The sequence below is a fragment of the Saimiri boliviensis genome, chromosome X (assembly GCF_048565385.1).
Source record: "Saimiri boliviensis isolate mSaiBol1 chromosome X, mSaiBol1.pri, whole genome shotgun sequence".
Lineage (NCBI taxonomy): Eukaryota > Metazoa > Chordata > Mammalia > Primates > Cebidae > Saimiri > Saimiri boliviensis.
In genome coordinates, this window is record NC_133470.1 from 15,428,168 (window position 1) to 15,442,663 (window position 14,496).

The 14,496-nt window shown below is 39.9% G+C and overlaps 1 protein-coding gene across 3 annotated transcripts in view; it reads left to right on the plus strand.

Annotated features, from left to right (window-relative positions):
* The window catches only part of CDKL5 (cyclin dependent kinase like 5), a 197,470-nt gene extending 183,440 nt beyond the window's left edge, over positions 1–14,030 (plus strand). Inside the window, exons 16-20 of one of the 3 annotated variants that reach the window (XM_074391868.1) lie at positions 502–601; positions 4,623–4,745; positions 5,874–5,993; positions 8,955–8,976; positions 9,076–14,030. In XM_074391868.1, coding sequence (XP_074247969.1) covers positions 502–601; positions 4,623–4,745; positions 5,874–5,993; positions 8,955–8,976; positions 9,076–9,341 — 631 coding nt within the window. In that variant the 3' untranslated portion in view covers positions 9,342–14,030. Of the gene's footprint in view, positions 1–501; positions 602–4,622; positions 4,746–5,873; positions 5,994–8,954 lie in introns of all 3 variants that reach the window. The other 2 variants (XM_074391867.1, XM_010334894.2) reach the window with 2 other exon arrangements.
* The last annotated feature ends 466 nt before the right edge of the window (positions 14,031–14,496 follow it).

Below are 14,496 nucleotides of genomic sequence, written 5' to 3' on the forward strand. Positions count from 1 at the left end.
AGTTTCTGGCAATTTTTACTTTTATTCAAGATGTTTTTGTAGCAGTATTGATCTTTATGTTCAATATCTTGACAAGTCACTAATAATAAACTTGTCGAGCTGGTTTTTAAAACGTAAATAGAAAAATGAAGGTAGGTGTTGAAAATGTTTCTGCCCTTGGAGAATTACAGAGAAGCCATCCTTTAAGCTGTGTACATTTCATAATCTCAAATTCTGAGGTCTTCAACATCATGAAAAGGGTCTTGCAGCAACAGTTACAGGTCATTTGTAATAATGCTCAAATTGCTGTTTTGAGTGAGCCTGTACCAGAGGATGATCACTAACTATGGTTGATTAGATTCAGTTGGTCCTGTGCTTTTTTAGAGGCTCTTTACCCAAGTGTTTGATTCTTCCTGGCTATTTGAACCTAGTGTCATGCATTTTCAGTCTTTATTATATTTGTCACACAATGGCAAGAAAATGATTGAAAAATCAATATGATAAAAATCTCTTCTCATTTAGGAAAAGTCCTGAAAATATTAGTCATTCAGAGCAACTCAAGGAAAAAGAGAAGCAAGGATTTTTCAGGTCAATGAAAAAGAAAAAGAAGAAATCTCAAACAGTAAGTAGATGGCTAATTTCTATATATTATGACATATGTTTCTGTATTATTCAATGGCTACTTTACACTTTGCATTTGGCAATCAAAGTTGATTGTTTTCTTATTGAGACTGACATTTATGCACTGTATTATATCTCTTTCTGAAATTCTATACAACTATCCTCTCAACAGAGCCTTTTCTACATTCAGTGGAATCTCCGAGAATAAAAGAAATTTAATTTGGATGAGAGAAAAACTTTAAGCCTTTCTCAATATACTTCTTATTTATGTGGTTATATTCATGTAAAAACTTTGAAGACACAGGATTTGTTTCTCTCTGGGGGTTTAAAGATATGTGAAAACTTAGGAAATGGGTTTTGGTTTACTTTTAAATCTTGAAATTCATAAATAACCATCATTCCTTATTCTCCCCTGGCTGATTGTAGAATTCCCACGTTGACAAGTGTGTTTCTGAATTGTATAGTCACAAAGATCGTATCTGGGATTTTAGGGCTTGCTTTAGAAGGAAAACATGTTTGCCTTTTGATCACACTGTGGGATGGAATGCACCTTATCTCCTGGGAGCCCTCTGCCTGAACAAAGGGCTGACTCCATGGACCGTTCACATCACTTCACTGAACCACCCAAGCAAGGATCTTGCTGGTTAGTGATGTGAGAACCTTGGGGAAACCCGGCCTCTAGGACAGCAGCAGAAGCAGTTCTTCCCCTTGATGAGGCTGCATCCCCCTTTGCTTTATGACAACTTCAAGGCTAAACAAGGTGGAGTTAGCCATTTTATTTATTTATTTATTTTAGAGACAAGATCTCACTCTGTTGCCCAGGCTGGTCTCGAACTCCTGAGCTCAAGCAATCGGCCCACTTAGGCCTCTCAAAGTGCTAGGACTACAGGTGCGAGTCACTGTGCCTGGCCTAGTTAGCCATTTTAAGTGGTTTGGTTCTAGTTTTACTTCATACATAATTTATTCTCCTTTATTTGAAGAGGAAAAAGACGTAATCAAAATGGCCTGTTCAGATGTATTTCATCTGTAAGTTTCGTAGACTAGACAATGTTTCTGAGGCCCTTTCTATTATGAACATTATAGGATTATGACTCAATGGGAAGTAGATTAGATAGATGATCACAGCAGTGTGTATAAATAACCTGAAGTAAGCATTTTTATCTCACAGATGTTGTAGAAATGTTAACAAATACCTTCCTAGATTATCTTTCTAGATTATTCGTTCTCTTGCTTGCTCATTAAATTTATGTATTTCCTTATAAAATAAATGAGTTCATTATAGAAAATTTGAGAAAAAGAGCGTTTTAAATCTTAATACCCTATCACAACTAGTATTAGGATTTTGGTATATTTCCCCCTAGCTGTTTAGCCTATTCATGTGTTTGTGGAAAGGAGGTGTGGGGTTTTTTTTGGTTTTTGTTTGTTTTTAAGTTATAGTAATCCTTTTAGTATGGATTTTGTATTCTGGCTTTTAACAGTTTATCTACATACACAGAATATGTATGTTACTACAAAAACTTATTTTCTTGAATCCTAATGGCTGCATAATGTTTCTGAAGTATTCATTTTAAAAAACTTCGTATATTTTTAATTGAAGCTTACTTTTAAAGTGTCAAGTCAAAATGCCACTCAGAATCTACTACGTTTGTTACTTAGAATGAGTGAACAATTAGATCTGATTTAACCTAGGAATACTTAAAATATTGAAAGTGTTAATAAATTTTTATCATTGTCTGTAGAACATGTTTCTCTAATGTGAGCAGTAAACTTTGGCTACCTCCTGACCACTGGTATTTTTATTTTGTGGTTTTTGTTCTAAACCACAGGTCTTTAGCCATGGTGGGGTGATTAAGTGGTAGGAAGTAGGAAAGATGAAGGAATTGAAGGTGTTTTTGTATGTAGATTTAGATTTTGATGTCTGCTGTAGAGCAACATTAAACCTAAAGTCCCTGGCTCACTGTGGCACAAGTAGAGTATACATGTTGACTTTATTATTCAGAATTTAGTTAAATTTTAGGCATTTTAGTAGTATAGATTAGAAGTAAAAAGGAAAATATTCTCTAACATCCTCTCCACTTAAACTTTTTATTAGGCTTTCATAAGTTTCCTTTTTGATATATAAAGTAACTGCAGAATGTCTCTGTATAGGCTATAATGCCTTAAGCCTAACCAACCAAAAGTTGTTTGTACCTCTGCATCTTTTAATTAAATGAAAAATAAAATTTAAGGGCTTTGGGATTTCCAAAGAGCGCTCAGTACAGCCTTCCAAACCTCAGACTCCTAAGCCTGACATTGAGTTAACTCTGCCTTCTTTGAATGAGCATGTAAATAGTTAATTATTTTTTACCTTCAAGAACTCAGCAAAAAGAAACTAAATAGAATAAGCTTTAAAAGATTTAAGGCATTGTGGCCTTTGCATAAGATCCCAAAAGGATAAAAATCTGATGCCCAGTGTACATAGAGACTCGTGACATGTTTAAGCTGAGGTAGATCCTAAATCTAGTTGAATGTTTTTATTTGCTAGTATAGGAACTGAGCCCAAGCAAGTCTTGGGCTTGCGTAGAAGCCCAAAATCACATAATCACTTGGGAGAACTAGGACTGGGCTCTCCTAAATACCAAGTCCAGGCTCAGTTTATTACCATGGACCCGCCTCTCTAGAGAGCCTCTAGGAGCTCTTCTCTGGCCTCTTTAGCAATGCAAGTTAAACTCTTCCTCAGGGTTCCTTGTCATTGGAACAGGAAAATTTATGGGATGTTTTACTCAAATCTCTTTTTATGCACACCCTTAAAAGATGACCTGAAGGCCGGGCGCGGTGGCTCAAACCTGTAATCCCAGCACTTTGGGAGGCCGAGGCGGGTGGATCACAAGGTCAAGAGATCGAGACCATCCTGGTCAACATGGTGAAACCCCGTCTCTACTAAAAATACAAAAACATTAGCTGGGCATGGTGGCACGTGCCTGTAATCCCAGCTACTCAGGAGGCTGAGGCAGGAGAATTGCCTGAACCCAGGAGGCAGAGGTTGCAGTGAACCAAGATCACGCCATTGCACTCCAACATGGGTAACAAGAGCAAAACTTCATCTCAAAAAAAAAAAAAAAAAAAAAAGACGACCTGAATACCTGAATACCTTCACATACATTCTGGTTCTCTGACAATTGAAATATCCAAAACAGGGAAAAGTCATGCCAAAAAAATAATTCTGTATTGTAAAGGTGCCTGCTTCGACTCAAGTAAATCTGGAAGCTGCCTTGGGAAATCTGGCTTCAGTTACATATCCAGAGTTACATAAGCCCTCAGAGCATATGGTGACTTTGCCAACTTGGTAATTGTATCCTAGTTAGTTAGTATCTCAACTTGTGATAATGCTTCCTTTTAAATACTGAAATTTCTGTTTCTTCCATTTGAAAACCAGTATTCTGAATTATGCTAGATGTTTTCCGTTGGATAAATATTTCTAGCAGTATAGAACAAGGCCTCTTACTCAACATTAGTATCCCACCACAGTGATCAATACCTCTTCCTAGCAATGTTTTTTGTCTTAAAAGTTGACCAAATTTGAAAGGGTTTCCAGTATGTTGGGGTATTTTTTCTCCTAATAGGCAAATTACATGGTAGAATTTTTACTTACTGAAGTCCTCTCTAGCAATTAGGAGAAGATTGAAGTGTATCAGTAGCTCTTTAGCACAATTCTTTTATAGTCATATTTCTGATAATAAGTAAAATTATTTAATGTTTATAATGTGAGTAGGTGTGTCTAGGTCTCTCAGCATTCCTACTAGAGGTATTGATCATGATCTTACACTATATACTTGGAAGAAGTTTGTGCTTGTCTTGAATTTGCATTATTGACATCTTCACGTTCAGGTGAGAACTGACACAGAACCTCTATAGATGCACAGCACTGAGATTCTGTCAAGGACTGTTAATATTTAGCAATTTGAGGGCTTCCAAGGGCTAGTAGTTTCAATAAAAGCACTTTTTTTTTTTTGCAATTAGTTTATTTGTATCTTATATTGCAGACAGATTCCACCAACGGGGAGAATCCAAGCATCAAGAAATCCCTCTTTCCTCTTTTTAATTCAAAGAATCATTTAAAGCATAGTTCTTCTTTGAAAAAGCTTCCTGTAGTCACTCCACCCATGGTACCCGTTTTTATGTATGGTAGCCCTGAAAACTGCTCCAGTAAACTTGTTTTACTGATGACAACAGCATGTCTTATTTTCATGAGGTCATATTCTCTTTATGCTAGTTAAGTATGTGAGCCAGTTCTATAAATTCATGGGGATATAAATTTGTTGCCATTCTTCTGAATCAGTTAGGAAGTTGAAGCACAAATTCTGTGAAGCAAACAAACTAGTGAAAGGCTAGTTTGTCTTGTGTGATTAGCCAATTATTGGCAGATAACATTTATGAAAGCCTGTATTTTATGTAAGGAATTCTATTAAATTTACAGTTAACAAATGTCTTTGCATTTGACTCACAGAGTTTGTTAACACTTGATTGGCAATTTGTTTTTTTGAAGCCAAGTTGAATTGACCAAATTGAATGAGGTAACAGGCTCCATGAAAAAACAGCTTGTTTGCTTGCCTGGCTTGAGCTTTTGCTGGTCACTTAGTTTAAAACCAGGGCTTTTGCTTGGCATTTGACATTACTCTTCTGTGTTCACCAAAACTGGTGAATAGACCAATTGCATTCATCTGGAACTTGTGGCACAAATTTCCAGCATTTTCTTAGTACATAATGCTAGATCCAGATTTATCCGGCAATGGTTTGGGAATATGATCTAAACCATACTTTCTCACTTTGCTATCCTTGAAACCCTACCAGACTTCTTTGGCACTACCAAGTACATTGTTTGGATCATTTTCCCAGCAGGAAAAAAGTTCTGTTTTATTGAACTGGTTCATAACCTAACTGCAATATGGAATGAGGATACGACAGCAATTCCTGGTACAACCCAATTTAACTGCTCTCTCTTACAGCGACTAAAACTAACAGCATGGGAATGCTTTAAGGGTTGAGGTTTAACAACGCTGCATGACATCTGCCAATTTTTCCTAATGCAGGGAAAATTATTAAGACGGCAGAAGAATTTAACTAGCATCACTTGCATTGTGAACATTGGGAGAGATTGGGGTTCTTTTTTTACTGGGTTATTTGAGTTTTGGTTTGGTTTGCTTTTTAGTTTGGTTCTTCTCTTGGGTGTGGTTGCATATCTTAATTAGGCTTGTTAGTGAGCTTATTGAATGCTTGTCCATATTTTGCTCTAGGTACCCAATTCCGACAGCCCTGATCTTCTAACGTTGCAGAAATCCATTCATTCCACTAGCACTCCAAGCAGCAGACCAAAGGAGTGGCGCCCCGAGAAGATCTCAGATCTACAGGCCCAAGTAAGTGGATCCTGCACTACTCCTAGACTCTCCAACTCTGCAATAACTGTCCTGAGGAATTGAGAGGGCATGGTAGAGGAAACTTAGCCTCTCAATGTTACAGTAAGGCTGAGCGCCTCCTCAAAATAGACCCTTAGTTATAGCCAGATGCATCTTGTGAGCCAGAATGAATCTTGCTTCAATGACCTATGTTCTACTGGGAAAAATGCAAGCTCCCTTTAGCCTTCAGCTAGCTGGAGGCAATTGAAGATGTAGTCCCAGCCCACAAATACAGCCCAGGAAAGAGATGAACTGTGCTAAAGAACCATAATTCATGGTAAAAAGTGAAGCATGCCATAACATTTCAGGCAGGATGAGCAGAGATGGTGGGAAGATTAAGGTTTCATTAAAAGTAGTAGTGTACAAATTGAAAGGTATACGTTTTCTTGAAAGAATATTTTAACTCCTGAAATCTCTACTATTTTTGACAGGAAACAGGGAAACAGTTGCATTAGGAACTACATATTAGACTGTACTGTGTAGTCACATTTATCTTTCATAGTGGAGAAATAAGCAGAAACTGAATCAGTAAATTTTTCAGGTATCTGAGGTTTATCTCCTTTAAACAACTATTTTTGTTGGGAATTTTATAATATTTTATCTTTTCAGTATCCCATAATGAGCATTTTGGTTTTTGATACTGAGTATTTTATAAATCCTTTATTCTTCTGCACTATAATTTCTGACAATCCTCCAAAGCTTTTGAAGCTACAGGATTACTTATGTCTATGATCTCTTGTGTCACAGATTTCTGTGATTGGGGGAGGGGACTACTTTTTTGTTGTTGAGATAAGGTCTCACTTCCATTGCCGAGGCTGGAATGCAATGGCACAAACTCAGTTCACTGCATCGTTGACCTCCCTGTGCTTAGGCAGTCCTCCCACCTCAGCATCCCAAGTAGCTGGGACTACAGATGTGTGCCACCACGCCTGGCTAATTTTTTGAATTTTTCGTAGAGACGGGGTTTCGCCATGTTGCCCAGGCTATCTCCAACTCCTGGGCTCAAGCGATCCACCTGCCTCTGCCTCCCAAAGTGCTGGGATTACAGGCATGAGCCACCATGCCCAACCTCTGTTTACTCTTTTGTAACTGTAAGCTATTGCATAGAACTGCTCACAGAAGTTCCCCATATTCCCATTCTATTTGCCCCAACTATTTATATATTCTGCTTCTAACATAATATAAGCTGGGGGTGGTAGAAGCATAGAGAACCAGATATCCAAGTTTATTGGATATATATCCAAACTACGGAGACAAGCCTCTGCTTCTTTGTTCCCAATTTAAAAAAAAAAAAAAAGAGAGAGCTTTAGAACTTTGTGAGACCGTTTTGCCAAGAAGCTCTTGATCACTCAGGCTGGAGTGCAGTGGCAAGATTATGGCTCACTGCAGCCTTGACCTCCTGGGCTCAAGCCATTCTCCCACCTCAGCCTCCAGAGTAACTGAAACAACAGGCACATACCACCATACATGGCTAGTTTTTTAAGTTTTTGTAGAGACAAGGTCTTGCCTTGTTGCCCTGGCTAGAAGCTATTTTCAAGTAACGTTATTTCTCTTGCTGAATGCAGATTATTGTAACTGCTTGATAGTTACATGTGGTCAAGGCTATAATAATCACCAGGAGTTTCATTGTGTTATACAATTTAATTATTTTTAAAAAGCCACTTTTGAGCACTTAGAGTGTACAGTGTACTGTGCTACCTCCTCTAGGGAGCACAAAGCTTTCTTGGAGAGACTTCGGAATGAAGATGGAGAATACTTTCCCCTAAAACAATATCTGCTTGAGTCAGTTCTGAAGCCATTTACCTTGGGTTTCAGTGCTTAGTGCCTTCAGATCTTGTAATGTTCCTTGAGACTGTCAACATTTTATTCAAACTTTGCTGAGCCCTTAAATGCATGTCCCTTATACCATGACATTTACAGCAAAGGTACTCTGAGGATTGGCCCCAGAGGGGTCCCAAGGCTAGGGTTGTAGCCCAAGTGGCCAAGTCCAGCAGTCATGATTGGCTGTGAATTTCCAAGTGCTTGCCTTGTCTCTTCTGAGATCAAGGAAGAGGAGATTGAGCCATCCTTCCAACGTTGAGGAGCATGAGGCTCAGGAGTTGGCTAGTGAGCAGACCGCTACGAGGCTCCTGCCCTCTGCACTGAAGTCAGTCTCCCTACATGATGCAGCACCTAGGGGTGTCCAGCTACACAGTAGACAGGCAGGCAGGGTGGACCACTGGCAAGCCCATGTTAGCAATTGAAGGCCTCCTGTGAATGAATTCTTTAGATAGTTATATTGGGGTTTTGCATGTTTCTCTGTGCTTTGCATTTTTAATGCCCAAATGTTACCCTCCCCCCTCAAAAAAAAAAAAGTGCAGCAAGGGAGCATTTGAATTTTGCAATATCGAGAGAGGGAAGTCAGGGAGATAAGAACAGAAAGGGTTATACAACTTGTAGTCGAGTACGTTGCTAACTAACTAAAACATTCCATATTTTCAGCTTGTCTTGCTGCTAGATATGTCTGTGTACCTAAGTTGTAGCTGGTGAAATATAAGTGGAAGCATTGTGTGGAGCCTTTGGGAAGTCTTCTCAAAACAGAGAAGCATACACTTTCTTTTGCTCTTTCTCCTTCCTGCTGGTTGAAGCATGAGGTCCCCTGGTTAGAGATAGGATGCAACCAGGTAGATGAGCCTGGGCCTTTGACTGGCTGCTGTACCAGTTCTATATGTCTTATCTAGATTTCTAGGCTTTTCCATTAAAGACTAATACAATCTTGTTTGAAGAAAACTGGAAGCACAGATAATGGCTGGACTGTCTCCTCCTCGCACAAGCTTGCCGTTCCTGGCCACGCCCAGTCACCTCAGATCTAAGCCCCCTTCCCTCCCAGCCTTATGGTCGCTCTAACTTGAATCCCGTGTGTATTCTCATCCTTTCTTTCAGAGCCAGCCATTAAAATCACTGCGTAAGTTGTTACATCTCTCTTCCACCTCAAATCACCCAGCTTCCTCAGATCCCCGCTTCCAGCCCTTAACAGCTCAACAAACCAAAAATTCCTTCTCAGAAATTCGGATTCACCCCTTGAGCCAGGCCTCTGGTGGGAGCAGCAACATCCGGCAGGAGCCAGCACCGAAGGGCAGGCCAGCCCTCCAGCTGCCAGGTCAGATGGATCCTGGTTGGCACGTGTCCTCTGTGACCAGGAGTGCCACAGAGGGCCCTTCCTACTCTGAACAGCTGGGTGCCAAGAGTGGGCCAAATGGGCACCCCTATAACAGAACAAATCGATCACGAATGCCAAATCTGAATGATTTGAAAGAGACAGCCTTGTAATTTGTGCTGGTGGGGGGAGGGGTGGGCAGGCAAGCCAGTGGGGAGGGGTGGGGAAGGGTGGGCTGGGCTTGGGGCATGGGCCGGGCCGGGTGGTGAGCCAGTATTTTCAGCTTTATGAAGGTGTGTGCAATATGCATGTGTGGGGCCGTCGAGCTCCTTGCGGCCACAAATGCTAGTCAGGGATCTTAGAGCCACAGGAGTCCCTTAGGGATCGCCACTCCCCACAGGTCTGTGTGAGAATGGATAGAGTGTGCCATTGAGGAAGAAGAAATTCTTGCCAGTTTCTCCCCCTTACATTCCAGCTTTAGTGCAATCTCTGTTGAACTTGGGAACGCCAGGATGTGTCCTGGCACTGCAAGGGATAGGAAAGTCGTGTTGACCGATGCCCTTACTACATATTTTTTTCTGCCTAGACTAAATGTGGGGTTTATTGTAATCTAAGAGTATCCCTTTGAAGGGTTAGCAGATGAACTGTATGTCTTAAATTGTTTTCTAAACTTCCATATTTGATAGGATTTGTAACATTTATTTATAATTAATATTGTACTGTTATAATCATATCTTTTATGTTATAATGTAAAGTTATTTTGAGCTGTTTGAAACATTGTGAAGCAGTGGGACAGCTACAGTAGTTTCTATAAAAACTAAACAGTAACATTTATATATTGCATCAGGAGTATTTTATTCTATATATAAATATATATATGGTAAATATCTGTTTTATAAATATATTCATTTAAAGAAAGTATCGTTATGACACTATCTGCCATATTTTTATACATTTGTGATATGAAGTGAGTATTATACTTCTAATAAAGGGAGTTGAATCGTGGCTACATGTGACTGTAACAGTATGAACCTTGCTCAACTTTTAGGCCCCAGCAGTAGCCTCTAGACATGATTCTTGGTAGCAGATGAAGTGCAGCATCTCTTTCCAAACCTGCAGGGGAGAAAGTAATTGGCCAGTGAGAATTCCAGCAGGCCTGGTTTCCGTCCTCACACTCTTGGTTCCTGTTTGTGTCCAGGGACATTACTTGCACAAGGGGAGAATAGATTGAGGTGTTACTCATGGGTCTTTGTAGAGAGAATGTGCTCTTCCACTTAGCATTAGTGTAGAGCATAGACCAAAGATTTGCCAGTGAACATTCCTTGTTGTGAGGTCATAAGAGGTACCTGTCTGCAGATCTTGCAAAACAGCTCTATGCTCCTGAATACTGTCCACTGTCCTGGAGACTCTTGGCTGATGAGGCGTGAGATGCACGTGTAGCATTTCTATTTCTGAATGCTTTTTTTGCTATTGCTCTCTCCAGTACCATATTTAAAAGGCTCCTGGAGCGATTCCAGAGAGAGAAAAAATTGCTGTATCCATTTTTTTCTTCCTGGGGCTGTCCATTTATGACAAGATTTTCATGCACACCTGTTACATACACACCCCCATCAGAACAGGACCTATCTTCCCCTCATCTGATCTCTTTCAGCTCCCATGTTACTCCTGAGTATCATCAAATTTAGCCATCAAGTGTTACCCTCCCATGCCTCTGGGCCATCCTTGAGGGAAATCACCTCAGCACCATCATCTATCAGTAGTAGTAGATTTTTGGAAGTAGTCTCTTAGCAATAATACTTTTAAAGGTCCCTCCCACTCCTCAAAGAGATAACGTCTCATATTTATTACTTGTCCTCAAATTCTGAGTGTCAGCCCCTGAATCAAGTCAGCTATAATCGAAATGTGCTGTTACTGTTAACCCTCCCCCCAGATTTTGAGCATCATAGCTCTGATGATTATGAAGATTATAAAGACTAAGGTCCTAGTTTCCTTGAAGCTTAAATTGTGCATATATTGCATTTTTATATAAATACTATAATGTGTATTGATTATCTAGATAGGTCATTTTAAGGTGCTTTTCATTTAATTCTAATAAGTATAATAGGCACTAAAATGAAACTCGACTGGGTACTATTACTGAAATAATTTGACTCAAATCAGTAGTTTTGCATGCTCTTTAGTTCTTTTTCTGTCTTACTTATTTTACCAGTTCAGTGGGTAGCTCTGAATTCTGGCTTTTCCCAGGCAGCTGCTTGATGATACAAGTGAGGTGGACCATCAGCAGTTTTGCCTGGACACTAATGACTTTAAAAGGGTGTGTATTTAACTCTTCTTTTTCATACCTTGTATTCCCCCTTGCAAACCAGAAACTACACTTTTTTCTCTGGAAAGACTTCTCACTGTGCTATGCGCTTAGGAACTGCACGGTCCCGTTGCCATGCTGTGGCATTCGAGGCTCGTTGTCACCTAGGGGCTGGTTTCCCATGTTGTCATCCTTGTTAACACTGGGATCTCAGATGTTTGCAGAATATTTCTATTCATAGTGGTTCTTCAAAGAAGGGCTAGCATTTTTGCCTTCTACCTAGAGCAAAGTAAACCTAATTGCTGAAGAGTCAATACGTACTTTTTGTACATTCCCAGATTTGAGCCAGAAAATACCTACAGATATCTACAAATGTTTTCAACCAGTGTTTTCGAGGTAGCTCTTTAATCCTCTTCTCAGCTTTTGTCTGTTCTGACTTTTCATCCAGTAAGCTGTAAGTGAACTACAATCTGCATTTCTAGCATGCAATTCTCTTCCTGCTCACGAAGGGGGATGATAAAGTTTTCTCGCCGACCTTATGGGCCCTCTCTTAGCTTTTAACTGTTGTTTTCCCCTCTTGTTGATGAAGAATTATTGACATCACAAAGATTGCCATCCGTGATAGAAAGGACTTAATTTGAAGTCAGAAAATTTTGCCATTTCTTTAGGAAGGGGAATTTATGACATCCATGTCCTATTATTGGCCCTAACTTCCTAAAGAAGAAAAAGGGTGAATGAAAGCTTATGTTACTTTTATGAAAGTATCACTGATTTCCTTTGGAAAAGAAACTCTGCTTCACTGTTTTTCTACCTTTATTTCTCTGCCGTCCTCGTTTTTCTTCTCTAAAAGTTCTAAATAAATTTTAACTGAACCTTGTTTGGTCTTGCTCTAAAATTTAGCCTCTTTCTAGAGCCCAAGACCGAAAGGGAGTGCTTCATGCTGAGGGGCTCAAGTGAGCTGACTCTACAGCAGTGGTTCTCAACTAGGGGCAGATTTGCCCCTAAGGACATATTTGGCAATGTCTGGGGGTATTGGGTTGTCACAGCTGGGGGTGATGGTATGCTACTGGCATCTAGTGAGTAGAGGCCAGGGGTGCTGCTAAACATCCTGCCATGTCCAGGACAGCCCCCCAAACAAACAGTGGTCCAGCCCCAAGCACCACTAGTGCTGAGGTTGAGAAACCCTGCCCTACACCATCCAAGCCCACCAGTCTGCAGAGCTTAGCTCTGCCCTTGTTCTGTCCAGGCTGCAGTACTGCAGGTATGAATTCTTCAATATCACATTCTCTTAAGAGTCTTCTACCACTGTTCCTGAATCCTTGGAATCCTGTTGTTCGTTTCCATTGTCTTGGGCCTGCTAAAAGGTGCATACTTTGGGAGGAGACCAGAGTTACTTTATAGGTGTTGGAGAACTTAAATTCTAGGTTAGCATCCTTAGAAAATCTTTCATAGAGCCACGAGGCTTATATTTAGAAGCAAGCAACAGCCTGGCAGATTGGCATGATTTTTACCAACTGCTCAAAGGCATCCATGGCTTTTAGCTGTGTCTCCCAAAGGAAAATGTCTTTGTTTTTTATTCAAGTCATTTAATAGCTCTTTACATATATTAGCATATGGCAGACCAATTAGAAGCAAAAAAGTCTGTATTGGTGGTTGTGATGTGGCTGTTATAGAAGTATTTGTGCTGTATGCTTTGGTTAAATCTGTTTTAAAACATGCTTTAAGATTCACCTTACACAGTTGTACTTTAATTCTAAGCTCAGAGCTATGCTGGTCAGTCTTTAGTCATGCCGTGTATTATAAAGTATGTTGTGGTTGTAGAGTTAGCCAGTTTAGCATGTTCCTAATCTGAAAATTAGTGGACTATACTAGGAAATGCTATCCCATTTTCCCTTTCCAGCCCCTCTTAGTTAAGGTCATAGTATCCTCACTTCTTAAACTAGTCTTTAGAGTAAATATGGAAAAAAGCCATTTATTTTCTTCTAGCCATGTATTATTGAGAATGACTCATAGTGTACAACTTTTTTTCAAAGGCCAGAGGATTACTTTTCAAGTGTGTAGAAAGATCTGTCCATTTCTGTTCACCTAGGACCTGGTGGTGACTGAACTCTTTCAGCAAGGGCAGTGGCTCAGTGTGATTCAGTGCTGGAGCTCAGCTGGGACTCAGTAAATCTGCACGTTCTCTGCTGGTCAGAACATATTTCCTGGAGAGCATTGCTTTTCTGCCTAGAAGTTCATTACCTCCTGCATGATAGTGGGATATTGAGCTCTCTGTGGGTTCTAAGATCCACAGACTCATACTTTTGTGAACTTGGAATGCGGTAGGGTACACTGAACCAAGTCAGAAAATAGTGAGATATTTCCTTGCCTCCTTCAGTTCATCACTAAGAAAGTGTGTAGGCAGAGAAAACTTATTTATAGTTTTAAAAAAATACAATTCTGGTTTTGTTTTGTTTTGTTTGAAAGGGGACATAGTACAAAGGTACAAAAAAAAAAAAAAAAAAAAAAAGATAGTACAAAGGTTTTAAGTGTCCTGTCACGAATTCCCAGGGCCAGAATCTCACAAGAAAGTCCTCTCAGACTTAAAAGCCTGGCTTACAAAAATAACCAGAAACCAAACTTGTAAGGAGTTATGATTTCTTCCTTTTGCTTCTTGACCAACTGAGATACAGAATATCTTGAGGTCTGGTTCAGCCAATGAAAAATTTTGTCTCTGAAACGATGAGTAAGAAACCGTGCAAGAAAATGAAATCCCTCATCTATCTGCATACACTCGATGTGGGAGAAGTGGGGTGGCTAGGAAACTCTGAGCCTGCTGCCCCCTTTGATTCTATCTTTTCTTTGTGAATTGAATGTACTATACAAATGGTAGGCTTTCGTGTGAGCCAGTTACTACATGAATCTTCATTTCCCACAGTGGTTTGTTCATTCATCAGCGTTAGGCTTGGTCTTGGCTCCACTTTTCTCCTCTCCGGGCACTGACCCCACCTTTCTATGTATTTACTGTAGGCTATTAAATATGATCA